This window comes from Thunnus thynnus, chromosome 13 (assembly GCF_963924715.1).
Source record: "Thunnus thynnus chromosome 13, fThuThy2.1, whole genome shotgun sequence".
Lineage (NCBI taxonomy): Eukaryota > Metazoa > Chordata > Actinopteri > Scombriformes > Scombridae > Thunnus > Thunnus thynnus.
Window position 1 is genome coordinate 17033535 of NC_089529.1, and position 19574 is coordinate 17053108.

General features: G+C 40.3%; 2 protein-coding genes across 4 annotated transcripts; one reads left to right on the forward strand and one right to left on the reverse strand.

The window, feature by feature from the left end:
* Positions 1 to 36: 36 nt before the first annotated feature.
* On the forward strand, positions 37 to 13543 carry LOC137195775 (protein-tyrosine sulfotransferase 1-like). Of its 3 annotated transcripts, none has more exons than XM_067608380.1 (6): positions 37 to 802; positions 6391 to 7097; positions 7911 to 8069; positions 8237 to 8490; positions 11019 to 11220; positions 12901 to 13543. In XM_067608380.1, exons 2-6 carry the CDS (start codon positions 6690 to 6692, stop codon positions 12934 to 12936), a joined length of 1059 nt encoding a protein of 352 aa, XP_067464481.1. In that variant the 5' UTR covers positions 37 to 802; positions 6391 to 6689; the 3' UTR covers positions 12937 to 13543. The 3 variants fall into 3 exon arrangements, with proteins under 3 accessions (XP_067464481.1, XP_067464479.1, XP_067464480.1); XM_067608378.1 differs by lacking the exon at positions 37 to 802 and adding an exon at positions 3169 to 3443; XM_067608379.1 differs by lacking the exon at positions 37 to 802 and adding an exon at positions 3169 to 3393.
* Positions 13544 to 13793: 250 nt separating this feature from the next.
* LOC137195774 (pinopsin-like) lies at positions 13794 to 19152 on the reverse strand. Its single transcript, XM_067608377.1, has 5 exons — positions 17709 to 19152; positions 16830 to 16998; positions 15985 to 16156; positions 15663 to 15896; positions 13794 to 14983 (listed from the first exon to the last, which is right to left on the reverse strand). Exons 1-5 carry the CDS (start codon positions 18046 to 18048, stop codon positions 14810 to 14812), a joined length of 1089 nt encoding a protein of 362 aa, XP_067464478.1. The 5' UTR covers positions 18049 to 19152; the 3' UTR covers positions 13794 to 14809.
* Positions 19153 to 19574: the final 422 nt, after the last annotated feature.

Here is a 19574-nt window from a genome sequence, read left to right on the forward strand (position 1 = left end):
GTTTCACAGTCAGACGATGGCGGTGTGACTTTCAGCTTACAGGAAACACCTTCAGTTTATTCTCATTCTTCAACTACCAGTAAGTCTGTCAACGCAAAAACAGGAAAGCACCTGCAGGACGCCCCCAAACACACTATAGTAATAAATTAACTTGCCCCACTATAGTAGCCCCATAATCAGAGTGAAGTGTCAGTTTGTTTCTCTTCATTAGTCATTTTATTATTTATTTTAATCACTGAAAAAGTTGGAGATTTGGGCAACGTTTCACAAGTCTTGAACCGGTCTACCACCATAGAGCATGAAGTAAAAGACATAGCTGGAGAAAAAATGCAAAATGTTTTTTTTCTCTTTGCTGGTGATAGTTATATGTAGATGTATAAACAAGTGTAATCACTAGTGGTAGTTAATAATAATAAACACCTTGGAATATTATCGTAAACCTTAAGCTCAGAGATTACATTGGATATAAACTGTAGTCTGACACATAAGCCCACAAACTTTCGATCTCTAGATCAGCTCAAATGTGCTATGTTGTTCTTGATGTTGTGAGGAAGGATGTGCTGGTTAGATGTGCGTATTTTTCTGTGTTTTGGGCTTCCTGTTAGCATATCACATTAGTTTCCTCTTCTCACTAAGTACCTGAGATACTGAGACTAGAGTGAAAGTCCTGGACATTGATTTTGTACCAGCACATACAGGAGCCACAGCTGACCTCGGGATATTTTCCCCCATCAATGTCATCAAGGCCGAGAAACTGCAACTATTGAACCACCGGCCTCAGACAGCGGTGGAAATTCAGCTAGTGAGTGTTTTTCAATACTTTTATCAGTTAATATTATCACACATTACTCCCTTAATGTCTTATTCACTTCTGGTGTACATTTACATGATTGTTTCACACAAGTATTATGTAAGAAATGACTCATTACCCCATTGTCAAGCTGATGAAAGGTTTGATTTTTTCTTTTTTTTTTGTTAACAAATCTAAACTGACCCTCCTAACAAGTATTGTCTGTGTAGCCAGTGCCGGATGTAGCTTATTGGCACACAGGAGCACCATAGACCTCCATTGTTGTCCAAAAACTATTAAAAAAAAAAACCCCACATCACTGGACCAGACTGTTGCACTGAGTGACATATTCCTTCATTATGATGAACCACTGTAGTTTAGTTTAAGTATTTTAACGTCATCATGCCATAAATAATTGTTATAGCATCAAATATGTATTATTCTGCAACTAAGAATAATCCCTATTCATGTTTACTAAAACTACAGTGCCCTGCTGCTTTACTAAGTGTTTATGACCCATTTTTGAAGATTTCAGTCTTCACTAGGAAACAATGGGCGCGCAGCTGAGTGGCCACAGGCAGGGTCGGGAAGTCGGAAAGTATTTAGAGACAGATTAGTAATTCTTCTTTCAGATTGTGTCATAAATCTATTTTTGTCACAATTTATAAGTTTTATTTTTGACCAACTACATGTGTCCAAAACACAAGCTGTGTGGAGCCGTTTTGCTGTACATGGGTTCATTGATTCCGTAATCTCTGAAAATATTTCAGCAAACTTGTTTTCAGTCAATCCTTTTTTTTCCTTGGAGGTATTTGAGAAGTATTTTTTAGTCAGCAGTCAGGTATAAAAACCACACACTTATAGCCCACAGCTTCAAAAATGTTAAGAATTAATCAGTGCTTCTCTTTTTTTTCTCATTATAATAATTTTTTTTTGGTTAGCAGTCAGACTAAGTAAGCGGTTTAATGACACCTCTTTGGCCCTGCAGGGGCAGATAGAGGTGAAACATCTGTTTCTGCAGCTCAGACTGAAGCTGAAGCACAGAGCAAACAGAAGTCTCTGTGTGGAATTGTTTTTGATCATTTCTAGAATTAATTATTAATTGAAAAACAATCAATCTCTAATGAAAATCATAAATTGCAGTCCTACACCCTCAATCTACTGTTTTTCAAGGATGCATAACCAACTGGGCAAAGCAGGCAACTTTCCCTGGGCCCAGAAATCTCAGGGGCACTGGAAGCCAGGTCCAGGTTTACTGTGTTTGAGAATATACACTACAAAAGCACATATTAACTGAGGTTTATTACCCTCGAGTTTATGTGTCTACTTTTAACAACTTTATTTCAGTTTTGTGCCTACACGTTGCATATTCCTACATTATTGTGATTTACCATAAAGCAAATATGGAGATGCTGTCCACAATGCACAGAGAGTGGGGTAAATAGGGTTAATCGAGGCCACCTTGCAAGTTTTTTCCAGACTTTGTTCTTCATACAGAAATAGGGACGTGCTGTCACAGTGTTGACTTGGCAGTGTCAATATAAGGGTTATGACAACAGACCTTTTTCACAGCAGACATGTTGACTTGTTATAATAGGGAAAGCACAAGTGTTACTAATAACATTAAGGATGGCTCTGTTATATTCAAGTGATAGTGAGGCAGCACGCACAATATTGCGACCCTGAAACCAAGGAATCTATAAAAGAAGGAAGGGTCGTTACATGACATACATAATTTTATAGATTCCTTGCCTGAAACTGAAGTCATTACTAATTTTATTATTCACACTCATGCTCTTCATATGTATTCATATGTATTTCATATGTCAAAATGTGTTCTGTGAAAAGGCCTATAATTTAATGTTATTTTTATCATGTACCTTATATCAAATTGGTGTCATTTCATACTTACTAATTTCACTGTTTATTTGTGTTTATCTTTAGTCGTAAAATTCAGAGCTAACTTTATTTTTATTCAGGAATATTTTTATCTAATTTATAAATTATATTTATGTAATTTTGTCACCTTTGGTCTTCCACATACACCTCCATCTATCATAAAGACCCACATGAACTTGAAAAAGGTTATCAAAATCTGCCTTACTAATAAAACTAATAAAAATGTGATTGGGTTTAAGCTCTGCTAAAGTTCAGACTGTGATTGATTTCCCCCTGAGGGCTTTTAGTGTGCAACATACGAATCGATGAGCTCAAGTAATTTTAGCCTCCAGTGAGGGGGGAAAAAAAATGCCACTACGGCGGAATTGCCCTTTAACGCCTCCACCAATCAGAATCGTCCAAGCAGATGTGTTGTAGAATTCAGAACGGCCATCGGCCAATCAGCGCGCAGCTTTCTTTGCTTGGCTGCGCTCGTGTTCACAGTGTTTTTTTTCCTCTCTCTCTGTCTCTCAACGGCAGATACGGTTCAAAGTTACGTTTGGAAACAGCAGCGAAACGTTGAGCGTTAATGTGTTTTTTAAAAGCTGTAAATGGCTTAAACATCACCGCTGTGACTCCTACTGATAGATTCCCCACATGAGAGGAAACACCGCTGTGTCTGTGCGTGTTGACGAGCTGCTGGATTCAGTCTTTTTTGGATCAAGGTTCGTGTCTTTTTTTTTCCTTTCGGGTTTCGGCAGTTTCACGGACGTTGGTGAGTGAACTCCATTTTTAACTGATTCGATATACTCACGAAGCGTGTTTGGCTACCTGCAGACGGCTAAATTAGTCCATTAACACCGGGCAAAAGATGATTATGAAACCCTGACAGGCTGTTTGGTGGAGCCGTAGGTGTCCGCTGGTGTGTCACGGTGTGTTGACTGATAGCAGGTCGTTCACCTGGTGGCTGCTTGCCCGCCTCGGGTGCATTTTTGCAGACAAGATGCATCATCCAGCAGGCCAGATGTTCGTGGCTGCTGGGCCTACGTTTTGCAAGCGTAGAATAATCCTATTTCTGCACACACCACTGACTGCGGTGATAGCTTTGACCTGTTTATGATATTTATACACCTGGCTCACCACAAAAAAAAAAAAAGAAAAAAAGAAATGCAGCTTTTGAACAAGTAGCTTCTAGGATATTCACTTCACACGTTTTGCCACTGAGGGGAAATTGTTATTGCAGCTTTGAATAGACAGTAAGAATAGCTTTTACAAAAATGCATGTGTGCACCATTAAAAACTACTGAAGATTTAAGGAGGAGCATTCAAAGAAACAGCTCCAATAATGACTCCTGACTGAAATCTATTAATGCATCAACCCGATTTTAGGGGGAAATGTTGGAGCTTGTAAGGAAGTCTCATTTTGTCCTGTGAAGATTCAGGAGTTGATGGTGGCTCTGGGTTTAATGATTGTCTCCTCAACTATAGTCCAAAGACTTTGACTGTGATCATATGTCAAAGTGTTCTGTTATTACAGAGTTGTTTGTTGTTCCTTTTCAAGGTCAGTCGCCAGATTTATCAGAGTGGGTATTTGATTAAATATATCTGCCCCTGAGACTTTTGCCTCCATGCCAGTACAATGTAGGTGAACTGAATTTGAAAGAATAAATACCCCCCAATTAAAACTGATGAGTTTTTAAAAAAAAAATTCAGTGCTTTGAACACCACAAAGAAACAATTAAATTCACCCTCATTGTATTGCAGTCTCAAACAAAATATAAATCTTTTAATCTACAAATGTCTCCAAACCTGTTTGGGCAAATAAAACTGCAGAGGTTAGTGGGTTTTTTCTGTAATCTTTGTCATCCAGCCTTTTAAATCTGTTGAGAAAAAACAGCAAGTCTCATCTTAAACCACTGGCCTCATTCTCTGTAAACTCCCAAGTGGCTTAATCTCTGCATGGAAATGCATTATAGTTACATGTAAAGCTTATGGATACCACTAGACTTAGCGTGGCTTAAGGCAGCACCTAAGTATCCCAGCCTGGCTGTGATATCCTCATTTCCATCAGTTTTTTTTTTTTCTTGCTTTTTGCTTTGATCGACAGACCAAATTTTACAGGGAGGCTACTCCAGCCCAGCGAAAGGAGTGTTCCCCACGTGGCATCCAGATGTCAGGCTCCCTCCACATTCAGGCTGAACAAGAAAAAAAACAGAATGCCTCTGAGAAAGGGAGAGATTTTCCACTTTGCTTATAGCTGCCGTTAGAAGTGAAGCTGCTGTTTTTGAGATGAGAATTTGTGGAGTTTCAGAACTGTAATGTGGCTTAGAAAGTCATTCAATCACTGCAGTGAAGTAAGTATTCAGACACATTAGTTATTTAAGATATGAGGCACATTTCCAGATCTATATTTATATTCTGGGGCTCTACTGGAACATTGTCACATGATTTACAGTTTTATTTATCTTATACTGGCTCTTTATGCAGCCCCTCAGTTCAGCCTCTGTCTGAAACAGGCTGTTTTAGCCCCTGTATCTTTATGGTCCCCCTCCTAATGAGCCTACTCTGTTCTGATTGGTTAGCTTCCGATAGCTGCGTCATGGTCGACTACTGGCCGCTCGGGAGGCTTCATCAACCAACTAAGAAACAAACTATAGAAGCTCGATTTCACTTGTTTTTCTTGTTCTTTCCTCGAAATATTGACTTCTCAAATACACCTGTACATGTTCGAGCTGGAATCTGATCTGAAATATGAGAGCACACAACGCAATCAACACATGGAATAACCTTAGCAACAACCTTAGCAACCAAGACTATAGAACGGACAGCTGTTTATGAGCATGCACAATGATCCTGACGTCAGCTTGTCGTCAAGGAAGAAAAACATGCTGCAAATCAAGGCACTTAAAGCAGGCTGAATACTGAGCTTTTGACTTGCAGCGAGCATTTCTATATATATTAACCTCAAGTTTTGGATCTTTGACCATGTTTAACATAGATATCTGACATCATAACAGTATATAAATAACAGAAAATCTGAAAAAGCATATATGTCCCTTTAAGTCAATATTCATCTCAAATGGTTTTGCAGGCATGTGTATTTTAGATTGTATTTTGCGAGTAAGAGGAAACAGAGCCTGGCATAAACTGATGAAACTGCTCGTGTGCACATTGCAGAAGAGGAACAAGGAAGTTGTGGAAAGACTTGCTTGGTCAATAGTAATCTCATCGTAAAACCAATTTGCTTTGCATTTCAGTGTGGCAAAAACTGTCAGTGAGAATGAAAACATGAGGAAGCTGTAATTAGTAGCTTCAGATATATAGCGTGAGTGAGTGTGTGTGTGTGTGTGTGTGTGTGTGTGTGTGTCTGCGTCGCATGCTGCAGTCAACTTTGATATGGCTTAACAAGTCAGTGGTTCCCCAGAGGAAAGATGCAAAATAGCTGCTCTGAGAACAAAAACTGGATGCATTTCAGCTCTTGTGAACAGTGTGTGCAAGTGTTCTCGGGGAAAATGAGTCTACAGCCACCATCACATAATAGCTCACTCATTCAGGGCAGTGGCGGATGTTCTGAAGATACTAAATATAATTAATAGGAATTTAAAATACGATGATATATGTTTTTTGTAAGATTTACAATCCTGGAGGGAAAAAGAGGGATTCTCTATGTGGTTGTCAGCTATATAAACTGATACCGAGATGTTTTCTTCTCATGTTTCTAGGTAGGAAAGATGGGTAAGAGATGTGGCTGGCTGTGGAGAGCAGCAGGCCTGGATCCTGCTCTCCGACACCAGGGCTGAGGGGCTGCAGAGGAGCGAGGAGTCTCCCCAGCTCGCACCTGAAAATCACGCCCAGACTCCACCCTCCTGGCCTCCATCGGGCCTCATAATTTTCTTTGACTGACCTTCACTGAGATTTAAGAAGTAGATTTAATCACATCTGATTCCAGCCACCAGCCTCCTCAGCTGCCCCTAAAGACCGTTTTTTGTCCTCTTGACTCTCTCAAACACGACCAGCAATCATGAGGAACACCAGATCGAGCCTGCTGCTGGGTTGCGTGCTGCTCTGCTCCGCCTCCCTGCTCTACCTGGGCATGAGCGGGACAGAGTGCCCTCCGAAAAGCCATCGGTACCGCTGGATGGAGCTCACCCTGGGCTCAGCCAATCAGAGCCTGTCCCTGATGGAACACTTTCCCGAAGACACGCCCCTCATCTTCATCGGAGGTTTCCCCAGGAGTGGCACCACGCTGATGCGCGTCATGCTGGACGCACACAATGCCGTGCGGTGTGGAGAAGAGACCCGAGTGATTCCCCGCCTCTTGACCATGCGGGCCACCTGGAGCCGCTCGGTTAAGGAGAGGATACGACTGGACGAGGCCGGCGTCACTGACCAGGTGCTGGACGCGGCCGTGCGAGCGTTCCTGTTAGAGGTAAGCTGGTCGGTGCATCGTACGATCTGCTGTGTTGAATTTGGCCTGAAACTCGTCTCTGGATCTGTGCTGCAAACATACCTAATGTCATGTGACTGTTTCAGGGCTTCAAGCTTTAGGATGATGCAGAATTTCTCCTTTTTTTTAATATAAAATTTTACTCGCAGCCCAATTTTTGCTTGAATGTCTGTAACCATTTAAACAAAATTTAAAGGGCTATTTAACATGAAATCACCAGGTCGGTAAAAACTACTGTATTTGACCGTAAAATAGTTATTAACAAGGTAATTTGTGCAAATGTTGCAGTATCCTGGGTAGAGTTGCAAACATTATTCGATTAGTTGATTGACAGAAAATTAATCGCCAAGTATTTTGATTATTTTTTAACAAAAAAAAAGCTAAAATTCTCTTATTCCAGCCTCTTAAATGTGAATATTCTCTGGTTTCTTTAGTCCTCTGATAGTAAACTGAATCTCTTTGGGTTGTGAACTGTTGGTTGGGACAAAACAAGACTTTAGATTGAATTTTAGGTTGAATCGTGGGCTATGGGAAACAGTTTTTACCATTTTTTTGACATTTCATAGACCAAACAACTAATCAATGAATCAAGAAAATAATCATTAGATGCAGCCCTAATCCTGTGTAATAAATAATCTCCATTGGGTAAAATATGAATGTTTTTCTTTAATATAAGTGCTCATCTCTGTTGTTGTAAATAACGTGATATTTATGTCTGCCTCAATAACAAAAAGGCTTTTAATGATTAACAGTTTGCACGTAGTTGGATAAAAGCTTTAACTTCATGTGTTTCAGGTGATAGTCGGCCACGGGGAGCCCGCTCCTCGCCTCTGCAACAAGGATCCGTTCGCCTTGAAGTCTCTGTCATATCTGTCGCACATCTTCCCCAAAGCCAAATTTGTGCTCATGCTACGAGACGGACGAGCGACTGTCCACTCCATGATATCTCGTAAGGTATGCTGCTCTTCTTTTCTTATCAGGGCTCCAGGCGGACAAACTTCCTCACAGGCTCATATTTCCGAACAGCCACTTGACAAGTTTGTACCGGTGCCATATTGTGACCAAACAAACAGTCTCCGTCGTCTTATCTCTTCATCTCATATCTCCACCTCCCCTCACAGGTGACCATCTCTGGCTTCGACCTGACCAGCTACAGGGACTGTCTGACCAAGTGGAGCAGCGCGGTGGAGACCATGTTCACCCAGTGCCAGGCGGCGGGGGAGGCCAGATGTCGTCCCGTACGCTACGAGCAGCTCGTCCTCCACCCAGAGGAGGAAATGAGGAAGTTGCTTCACTTCCTCGAGCTGCAGTGGGACCCATCAGTGCTGCACCATGAAGAGCTGATTGGAAAGGCCGGTGGCGTGTCTCTGTCCAAGTGAGTGCGTGACATCTTAACTCTTGCCGTATTTAGCCGTGCAGATAGTTTCACTATTATAAGCTGAGGTTTCCAGATACAGTATCTATCTCTCCTACTGTAACTGGAGAAAGTGGAGTGTTTGGATTATTCTCAGTAACCAGGACATTTTTTTCTGGAGGGGCAAGTTGCTTTTTTTTTTTTTTTTTAATGTATTGTTAAATGAAATCTCATCCCCCTCTGTTGTATTCTGTGGTGGTTGCAGAAGTTTCAGAGGCAAATATATCAAAACCTCAGCCCACCAAACTGAAACTACCCGCATGGCTGGATGCCCACAAGGGTTAAATATGAAAATTGAAAGTTTGTTTATTTTTGTCATTTGACCTGCAAGTCTTAGAAAAGTTTTAAATGGAGCTGAAACTAACACGTATTTCCATTATTGATTAACCTGACGATTATTTTCTTAATTATCAGTTCATCATTTTGTTTATAAAATGTCAGAAAATGGTGAAAAATGACCGCTATAATTTCCCAGAGTTCAAGGTGGCGTTTTCAAATTTCTTGTTTTGTTTGACCAAAAAACCAAAGATAATCATTTCAGTTTTACAGGCCTTTAAATTTCTGACTGGCCTTCGATGGATCATTAGCTCCACTAACTCATCAGTTCCACTAACTGGCCATCCTCATTGTCTCAAGTGTTCAAGCGTGTTCATCATCACATATACATTTTGCATATAAATGTTAGAGAATCACACAGATCACAGTGTGTTTTACTCACCATACTGATTTCTCCTGTGAACTCTCACCCTGCTGCCTTTGGTTTATTTTAGAGTAAAGGTGTCATATTTCAGGCTGCTAAAAGGATGCTGCGATTCTCACGTTTCTCTGTCTGTCAGTCAAATGAACAGGTTCATGAACTATTGCTGAGAACAAGCGGACTTTGCTCACAACTGCACTGTTGCAACGGCTGTAACATTTCTCTTATATAAGGTGTAACAAGACCGTCTAGTTTATCTTGAGACTAACGACTAATCTAGTTTTGATGACTCCCTTTCATGAGTTTAAAGAAGTAGATAAAACACAGTTGAATTGATTACCACAATTATTGATTAATCTTAATCTTATTTTCTTGATTAATGAATGAATCCTCTTTTTTTTCCATAAAATGTCAGAAAATAGCGAGAAATAGCCGTTATGACTTCCCAGAGTCAAAGAGGATGTCTTCAAGTGTCCGACCAACAGTCCAAAACCCCAAATATATTCAATTTAATATCATGTATGACAACGAAAAGCATTTAATCACATTTGAGAAGCTCGAACAAGTTCATTTCTTGCATTTTTTTGCTTAAAAAATCACTGATTCGATTATCCAGTCATCAAAATAATTGCAGATTTAATTTCCTGTTGATTGATTAATCGAATTAGGTGAAAGAGAGACAACACAGATCATTTAAAACGCTACTTAGCCTGTCCACAGAATGGGTCAGAGTGCAGGATCAGGGGAATTGAACCCAGTCTACTAAATGATCACCATACTAACATACAGGACTCTGTTCTCTTACAGCAGTTTGTGTCATCAGACATGCAGTCCAGGTCTTCTCTTGTGATGTATTTTACTTTTTTGTCAAAGAAGAAAATGGTGAAATAATCAAACAACTTGTTTTGTCCAACCAGTCCCAAACCCAAAGATATTCAGTTAACATATAGACACAGAAAACAAGCATAAGGTTTTTGGCATTTTCTATCAAAAATGTATTTAAATCATTATATGATTATCACAGTTGTTGCTGGTTAGTTTTTTGTGGATCAACTAATCATTGAATGGACTAATCATAGCAGCGTTAGTCTCTTCTGAGTTTGATTTTTACAGATATGATTGGGACTTGCACTGCAACTTGATGTCTACCGCTGATCTTAATATATTGTAACGGCTGGAAATACCTCAGTATAAGATTAACATTTACACCAGTAGCCAGGAATTTAAAAAATACTTGGATCATGAGTCCAACTCAACCCACCAAAGAAATGTTTGAGTAGCCTCCAAAAAAAACCCCCAAAAACCCCCTCTGAGATATAAAATTTAATCTGGTTTTCAGTTTTTTTCGCTGAAGCAGCCAAAACTTTCAAGGTCAAGTAAAGCTTACAGGCTTCCCTCCAGTAGGTTTTTAATTTGTGTTGCTCCACTTATTTGTCGTGATTCGTGCAGAGCGTCTCATCTCAGGGGAGCTCAGGGGATTTGGTGGGAATCTGTCTGCTTCATACTGCAAAACCCAACGCTGCCATGTATTTGAAGGAATTAGGCCACGTTCTGAGAGAATTAGCCCCCTTATTTTGATTAGTTATGCAACGGTCGGAGCTATATTAGTCACACGAAAGTTTTATAAGCTCGTCAGAAATGTTAATTAGCACAAGACGTGACATGTTGTGGTTCTGACTCATGTCTGTACCCTCTTACATACACTTGTATTAAGGGCAGACGCGTTGATTTGTCACCTTTATTTTTCTCTTCCATATAAACCTCGTAACATACGGTGTGATACTCACTGCAGGGTCGAGCGTTCCACAGATCAGGTGATGAAGCCGGTCAACACCGACGCCCTCTCCAACTGGGTGGGGCACATTCCCCCTGACGTGCTGAACGACATGGCTGAAATCGCTCCCATGCTGGCTCGCCTGGGCTACGACCCCCACGCCAACCCTCCGGACTACACGAGACAAGAACCCATGATGTCTCCGTTCAACTACTCACAGGTTAGACCAACGAACTGGCTCGTTTTTACTGATGTTCACTGAAAAATACCCAGAATTTTACTAAAAGAGCAGACAGATTAAAACAGATTTTTAGGCTTGCAAATGACAATTATTTTTTATTACAATCTGTTTACATATTTTTTATTTAATTAATTGATTAGTTGTTTAATCTATGAAATGTCAAAAACATTAAACAAAAGTCCATCACAAATTCTCAGAGTTTAAGGAGACAAAATGCTAAAATATTCACATCACATATGATATAAAACTGAGAGAAGCAGCAAATCCTCACATTTTAGAAGCTGGAACCTGTGAGTGTTTTTACATATTTGTCTTGATAAATGACTTAAACTTTTCTGTCAATCAACTAATTGAAAAATCAAATATTAAATTCAGCACTACAGATTTTTACCTCCTGCCTATTTCTCCATACATCCAAAAATTATTTTTCATTTTGAAAGAAGATATTGCTCAACTGAGTTCACAGTAAAGATGATCATCTTGCAACGTTGACGGTTCAGTAAAAGGTTCTGTTTGTGGGAATTGAAGAGAAAAATGTAGAGGAAGTGGAAATGATGAGCTGTAGTACTGGAGTTTAAATATAGACTGTTGATGCTGCAAACTATATTTTTAAAGCACGTTTTCCACTTGAACTTTTGTATTGAAAGAAAAAAACAATTAAAGTTTTGGATCAACATACAGGTTGGTAATTTAAAGTAACTTAAACAATTAGAAAATTGATGGAAGGTGTTAAAGGACGGGTTCACAATTTATCATGTGTGTATGAAAACAGCAGTCAGGCGTCCACATGAACAGTGAAAGAGGTTTTCCTCGCTGTAATCATTCCTCCTGTTCATACTGGCTGTTAAAAGATTCCCTTCAAATGTGCTTTAATGTAAGTGATGGGGGCCAAAATCAATAATGTGTCCACACAGTCATTTAAAAGTTTATCTGAAGCTTATATGAGGCTTCAGCAGTCTGAGTTAGTCATATCTACTGGAGATCTGACACATTTACAGTCTTTAGCATCAAATTCCCTCTTTGTGTTTCCCTGTTGAGCTGCGGTGGGTGAGTTTGGCACTAAAAAGACTGCAACGTTGAAAGTTATCTACAGCTGAAGCTTCGTATTAGCTTCAGAGATATCAATTAATAGAATGTGTTATAACCATTTACATGACACCTGTGGCTTGAAATATTGTACCCGTCCTTTAATAGGAGTCCTGACATAGATACCTACGCTGTATAGTTCAACATCAGATTTCATCCGTTGATATCACGACCGCAACGCTAGACTGATGTGATACATGATCAGGCTGTGTCGCTCTGCAATCATGTTTCCAACAGTAGCTGCGTTTACATCCTTGAAGAGATGATGGGCTACAACGTAGAACTGTAGTTACATCCGGGTTACTTCTGTTTGTCTCATTATTACTAAATCAAAGATTCCTGTTGTGATAGAGAGGGTTTGCAGTGGAGATGTCTTTGCTAGATTTATTTAACTTAAAAGTTAAAATAAGGCTACTCAGTCTTTTTTTTTTTCAACTTCCTTAATGCTGTCTTTACCTTCAAGAGTCTCCACCAGCATCAGAAACTTTTAGGAGGAAACAGGAGCAGCCCACACTGACCGCAGGTCTTGAGTTCATCCACGTGATCTGTAACACTTTTGCTTTCTTTTCTCAGAGTACGAAAGCATCAGAAAATCCACATCCCAGTTAAACAACAAGAGGAGAATGCTGTGAACTCGGCTCCGCTGTTCCACGACATGGATGCACCTTAAACAGACTTCCGGTTCAGCAGTAAACACACCTCACAGGGACATTTTCTAAAATGTATTTTTGAATCGTTTGTAAGACTTGTGTGACGGTGTTAATGTCTGTACACGGGTGTTTAAATACGGACTCATCATGTTTTGTGGGGTTTTGATCTCAACTCTTGCATCATGTGGACTACCTGCTCAGGGAAGTTCGCTGCTTCTCACACGCCAACGTCTCCTCCACGGTGAAACCGACAGTGATACACTGCATTTTTTGACGTGTCCTCTCACCTCGTACCTGAAAGTATTTCAACATGTCTGTCAGTTGTTTCAACTTCACCACAAATGTGAATGTGTCTTTAGATGAATCTTTCACTCACTGAGACTCAGTCAGTGTTCATGAAGCATAATGACTGTATATTTTTGAAGACGTATGTTTATTTTCTTAATAAATTATTTTGGTGTTGGACCATTCATTCAGGATTTTGAAGTTGTTCATTCTGAATTGAGGCTTTTTAATCGTTGTATATTGTTGAACATGAATAAAAGCCTAAATGTCTCCTTGTAAAATGGTTTTCTTACTTTATTCACCAGTTATTCACTTTCACACTCATCACATCAGTCAGCTGAGCCACACCGCCCTCTGGTGGTGCAAAATGTAGTCAAACTTGTCTTTCTTGTTTTGTCTTTAAAGAACAAGGCTGGTGATTTTCTATGTTTTTCTTATTGTAAACAAATCTCATGTGAAGCCTGATCCAAAGTCTGATTTATCTTCTTCCTCTGTGCTGTAGAACTCCCCCCCCCCCCCCCCAAAAAACCATTAAAAACACATTAGTGAGTCAAACTGTTACACTGGGAGACATGTTCCTTCACCACTAAGATTACAGTTATGTTTGTTTGTTTAGAAACGGCTCCAAAGACCAACAGCAATCACATTTTCAGTCTCTGAAGAGCAGTTTCTTGTATGGCAGACGTCACAGTGCATGCATGTGAACGCGGTTCTGTTTGTACCACATTGTATATTTCTCAGAGAACTTCAAGATAAAGTCAAGAGGTTGTGAAATGTAGCAAAACAAGCTATTGAACCTCTGTAAACAGAACAGAAGGTGTTTACCGTACAAGGAACTACTCTCCTGAGACTGAAAATGCTGTTATTAGTCTTTGGAGCCGTTTCTCAACAATCCACCGTACTTAAGCTTTTCCCGGTGTAACAACATGTCGTCCACTGCAACGGTGTGGCTCACTGATGTGTTTTTAATCATTTCTGTACAACAATGGAGGTCTACAGCACAGAGGAATAAGATTTATCAGGCTTTGGATACAAACACAATACTTGTAAGTAGGATCGATTCACTGTTGTTTTAGCTCTGGACATGAGATTTGTTGTCAATAAGAAAAATCTCCTGACAAATCATTTAATATAACTGACAAATAAAACTCTGAGATAAAGCATGCTGCTGACTGTTAAAAAAGAAAAATATAACATGTAGTTTAAAGTGTAATTAAATGCTCTAAAGATCAGACAACAAAATGAGCTACATGTGATGCACAGTGTAACAACTGACTGAGGTAACATCTGACTGCCGCTGTGAAAAACAGTCAGAAATAAGCTTCATGATCGTAGTTTCACATTTGGTTTCAACCAGATTTATCAACAAAAGAAGTAAAATCAACACAGAAATTCAAAGAATAGGAGATTAAAAAAAAATTCTGCAGTATAGATTTTTTCTAACTTTCTTTGTTTCAAAACGAAAACAAGAAAAAGTGAACCCTTTATTTATTTATCACTGACTTAAATGACCTTTGACCTCTATGCTGCACAGCGAGCCACTAGCATCAGGGCCGGCCGCTTCCCCTGGATGTGATCGTGGCAGGTGTTGTGTTTAGTTTGTCAGCTGGCGGGATGGTAGCTGGAGGCCACGCCCCCCTGCTGCTAGGCAACATGTGGTGGATCAGGGTGGGTGGGGTATCTGAGCCGCACCTGACCATGTACAGGAAACACCTGCAGAACTAAGACGGGAAAAAAGACACAAACAGAGGAAGACGAAACAACAAAATGAATATGATACAGTAACACAAACACATCCAGAGCTGCAGGTTCACTATTATTTTATAGTAAGTGACAGAGACAAAATCCACAATCCTCAATCTGGACTAAAATGTATTTAAAGGTTTATTTGAGGCTAATATGATGCTTCAGCTATTCAAATTAATCAAATCAAGTCAATATCTCCCAGTGTTACAGTGTTTTTAGTGCTCAATTCCCTCTTTTTGTTACTATACTTCCTCTGCAGCTGAACAGGAAACCTGCACAGATATATTTAAGAAGTTTCCATTTGGAGTAAAGAACAAGAGAAGGAAGTGAAATTCAACTACTACTGTTGTTTAAGTGGCCTCTGGAAGTCTGCTGAGGGGCAGCTTGCAAAGGCTAACCAATCAGAGCAGAGGGGGGCCGTAAAGACGCTGAACTGAGAGGCTGCATTAAGAGCTGCTTTCAGATAGACTTGAAAAAATGTGAGCTTATCCTTTAATTATTGAGGCTTATAAGGTTTTGTAGAAGCCAGTGTGCCTCTCAAGTCTTGTTTTATTTTGTTTGGAGTTGAAGAAAAGCATCTAGAAGGAGAGAAATAACGTCCTCCGATGTCTGCGTGTGAGTTCAGAGGAATATTTAGTGGAGAAATGTTGTCACCTGCTTGTTGAGCAGCACATAAATGACGGGGTTGAGGACGGTGCTGGTCTTTGCCAGCAGGGACGGGACTAAACTGGCGGCAGGTGGCACCACACCGGGCCGTCCAAAGGAGGAGAGCATCGCCACAATCCCGTATGGCATCCAGCACAACAGGTAGCCCGTCACCATGGAGACCACCATTAGAAGAACACGGCCTTCCCTCCGTTCAGCAGAGGACTGTTTGATCCTGGTGACCTGGAGACACACACACGCTGCTTTCACAGACACTGCTGCGGAGCGAGACGTTACACATCAGAGGTCAAAGGTCAAGCTGTGCGCTCACCTGTCTCGCCACCCCTCGCACAGCCAGCAGGATCCTCCCGTAGCAGAAGAACATGAGCAGCAGCGGCAGAAGCAGGCAGAAGACGAACAAACAGCTGATGTAGGAGCGAGCTGTGGCCGAGCGCCGGTGCCACTCGACGGAGCAGGTGGTGCCGGGACCTTCGGGCCCGTAGCTGCTCCACGACACAGGACACATGTACTGGTCTCATATGGTTCATATTTAGTGTCACAGTTCTGGTTCTGTGTGATGATACGTTTAATATCTGGCTGAAACTGCAGTTTGTTCACATTTTTTTTTACTTTGATGTGTTATAAGAGCTTTAAATCTAAAATTCTGTGCAAAGTAATATAGTTCAGTCTGGTGCTGATGATCCAAAGTAATCAATACTGAAGACGGAACAAGTAAAGAAAATATTTAAATAAAATATTTAAATAAACACCAGTAAGTTTGAAGTTTGTCTGAAGCTGAGTTTTTGCTGTGTGACAAGCTCTTTCTTCACTTTTAAAGCTTTTTGATTGACTTGTTTTGTTTTATTGCATATTATATCACATAAAATTAGTTTTTGATTATTGATTAGCTAGTTGTAGGTGTTCTGTCTATGCAATGCTCTTTAAGAAAGGTTTGTGATGAAATTTAACAAATAAATACTAATTAAGTTCATTGTCAGAGGCATTACTTATTATCAATCAAAAAGCTTCTTCTTTTTAGTAAATGAAAGAAACCAGTATACTTTCTTCTGAATGGGCCCAAAGTTTTAGGATGACCAGAGTTCATCTGACTGAATAAATGAATGAATGAATGATCTAATGATGACCTGATGTTAATATTGGGGTCAGTATACAGACCTGCTCCAGCCCAGCAGTGGCGGCAGAGTCCAGACCAGTGAGTAGAACCAGGAGGCCGCTACAGCGAGCCTGGCCCTGCGGTACTGAGAGCAGTCTGATCGTGTGCTGTGGATCACGACCAAGTACCGCTCAAAGGACAGCAGAGAGAGAGACACCAGAGACACTAGACCTGCCAGAGAGAGAGAGAGAGAGAAGTAAGTAGTAAACATTTATGAATCCCTCCTTTTATTAGCCGATAATTATGACCAGAATAACAGAAAACCTCGGTATGGAAATGTACTTCAGACTCCATCTGACAGCAGAAGTAAGACAAGGGACCCTCATGTACTTCAGCCTCATGTCTCTGTTGCCTACGTACAGGAAAAGTCTTAATTTTTAAATATCCTGCTTGCTTACATGAACAGATTTTGAGGCAACTTAATCACATTTTTTAAATTTTTTTAAGGATTTATGTATTTTAACAAAGGCAAACACAGAAAATCATCTTGGTAGTCCAGTTAGGAGATTCATGTGAGGAATCATTAGTTTGGAGCAAAATATAAAAGTTTCTTTTTGTGATAGTCATAAAAATGTTTTAAAAAATTCACATCTGGGACAAGAGCCCCCCCTCCCCTGCATCAAGATGAGTGACAGACTATCTATTGTGCTTTTAGGTTGACTGTATTATTTCAATTTCTTACTTTCTAAACTCTCCTTTTCTTATTTCTTTTGACTTGGCTGAAAGTGTTTTTTCTGTTTTCTATGGGAACAATAATCAAAATCACTTCTTCAGCTTAATATAAGACCTGTAAGAAAACTGTAACAGAGTACAGAAAACAGCAGAGTGAGATGAAGCTTCTGTTTTCATTCAGGACTTTTTAAAAGACCTCGATCACTCACCGCAAAGCGCGTTGCAGAAACCGTACCACCGGCACCCGTAGGTCCCGGTCAGCCACCTGCCGCGCACGCTGGCCGCGAAGCTGACTGGAGTCCCGAAGATACAGACGAGCATGTCGCTGACGCTGATGTTGATCAGCAGCAGGTTGGCCGGAGTCCGCAGTCCGGGGAACCGGGAGAACACAGCGAGGACCGTGAAGTTACCGAGGAAGCCCAGAACCAGGATGAACCCGAGGAGCACGGCCGCCGCGGTGTGTCCCGCCCGGCTCAGCGCACCGGCGGGGTCCGACACGAGGCTGTGCCCGGTGCTGATGTTGTTGCTAGGCTGCAGGAGGGTCACCATGGCAACCTGGTTATCACTCTGGAATAGTTTAAACCAGAAATAAAATGGAGGTTTCCTAAAAAAACAAAGAAAAAAACGACGATTTTTACTTCAGGCATCAACAAAACCTGGTTGTGCGTGTCAGAGATCCACAGAAAACTCACTTATTCAGCCCACTGAGGAGAAAACATGACCACAAGATGTTTAAATACACCGGAGGAATTGATGAAGCAGGTGGGAGAGGTGACTCTCTCTGTCTCCACACCTGTGGCCCACTTCTAGTCTTTAAACAACTTCACATGTCCTAAAGGATCTGAGAGGCTCTTAATCTTGTTGTTGTAACAGAATAATTTCACACCTGAGTCCATCAAAGAGAAGGAAACACTGGCACAAAGAGAGAACGACCACCAACAGCAAGAAGTTACACCTAAAACTAATCAATTAATTGTGGTTAACACAGTTTGAAGGCAATGAAAAGAAGGCAGGTTATTTATCTTTTTCACATTTTGTGAAAATATCCTGATATACCTAAATATCTTCAAACCCAGAGTCTAAACAAGACCAACGAAAATACTCGGCAAAGAAAGAAAAAACATTGTTTATAATGAAAACCCTAAATCACAGTTACGACAGAAATAAACTGACCTTCAGTGAGACCGAGCACACACTCCCACAAAGGAAGAATGAAACAATCAAAGAGGCAGAAGTTGATGTTTTGCCCTAGACGGCCGTCACTTTATCAGGAACGTGTCTTTATTCTGTTGTTTTTCTATTCTGCTTGAATCTAGACCAGATTGGGGACCTAAATAACTGAGCCAACATATCAATAATACAAGCTGTGGTTGATGAGGATGAGCCAAGAGCTCACTCAGCTTGATGCTGAAGACACGACAATCATCAACATTCACAGGCTGCTGCTGTCTGTCTGTTCTCCATAAGATTTAACTTCTAAAAATGACTGAAAATGGCAGATGATTATTATTTAAGCTTTTCTTTTTTTAAAAATATTTGGTCAAATTTCCCTTAATGAGTCGTCTCCTGAGTGTGTATCTTTAATGGCGTGAAAAACAGTATTTTTATGCTGCTCAGTGCAACAAAAACTAAAACAAAGTCGTGCAGTGAAGCTGCTTTCTGGACCTGAATCATCAACTTTTAAGAACTTTAAAAACCTTTATCTAGAATCTTTTATCCATACTCCTTATTTTACTTCCCTCCTCTTTTTAAATTAATTTTAATGTTAATGTGTTTCAACTGCTTTTTTCATGTTTTGTAAAGCTACATTTTGTGTATGAATGATTCTCTATAAATGAAGTTTATTATAACTTTTATTATCACCGTACACACACACACACACACACACACACACACACTAGATGTGGGCTAAACGTGTGGACCTCTTCCATTGATGCATCTTTGTTAAAGGACGGGTTCACAAGTCTGTCTTGAAACAACAGTCAGGAGCCCAAATTAACATTGAAGGTTTTTCTTGCCATAATCATTCCTCCTGTTCATACTGACCATTATAAGATTATAAAAATGTATTTAAA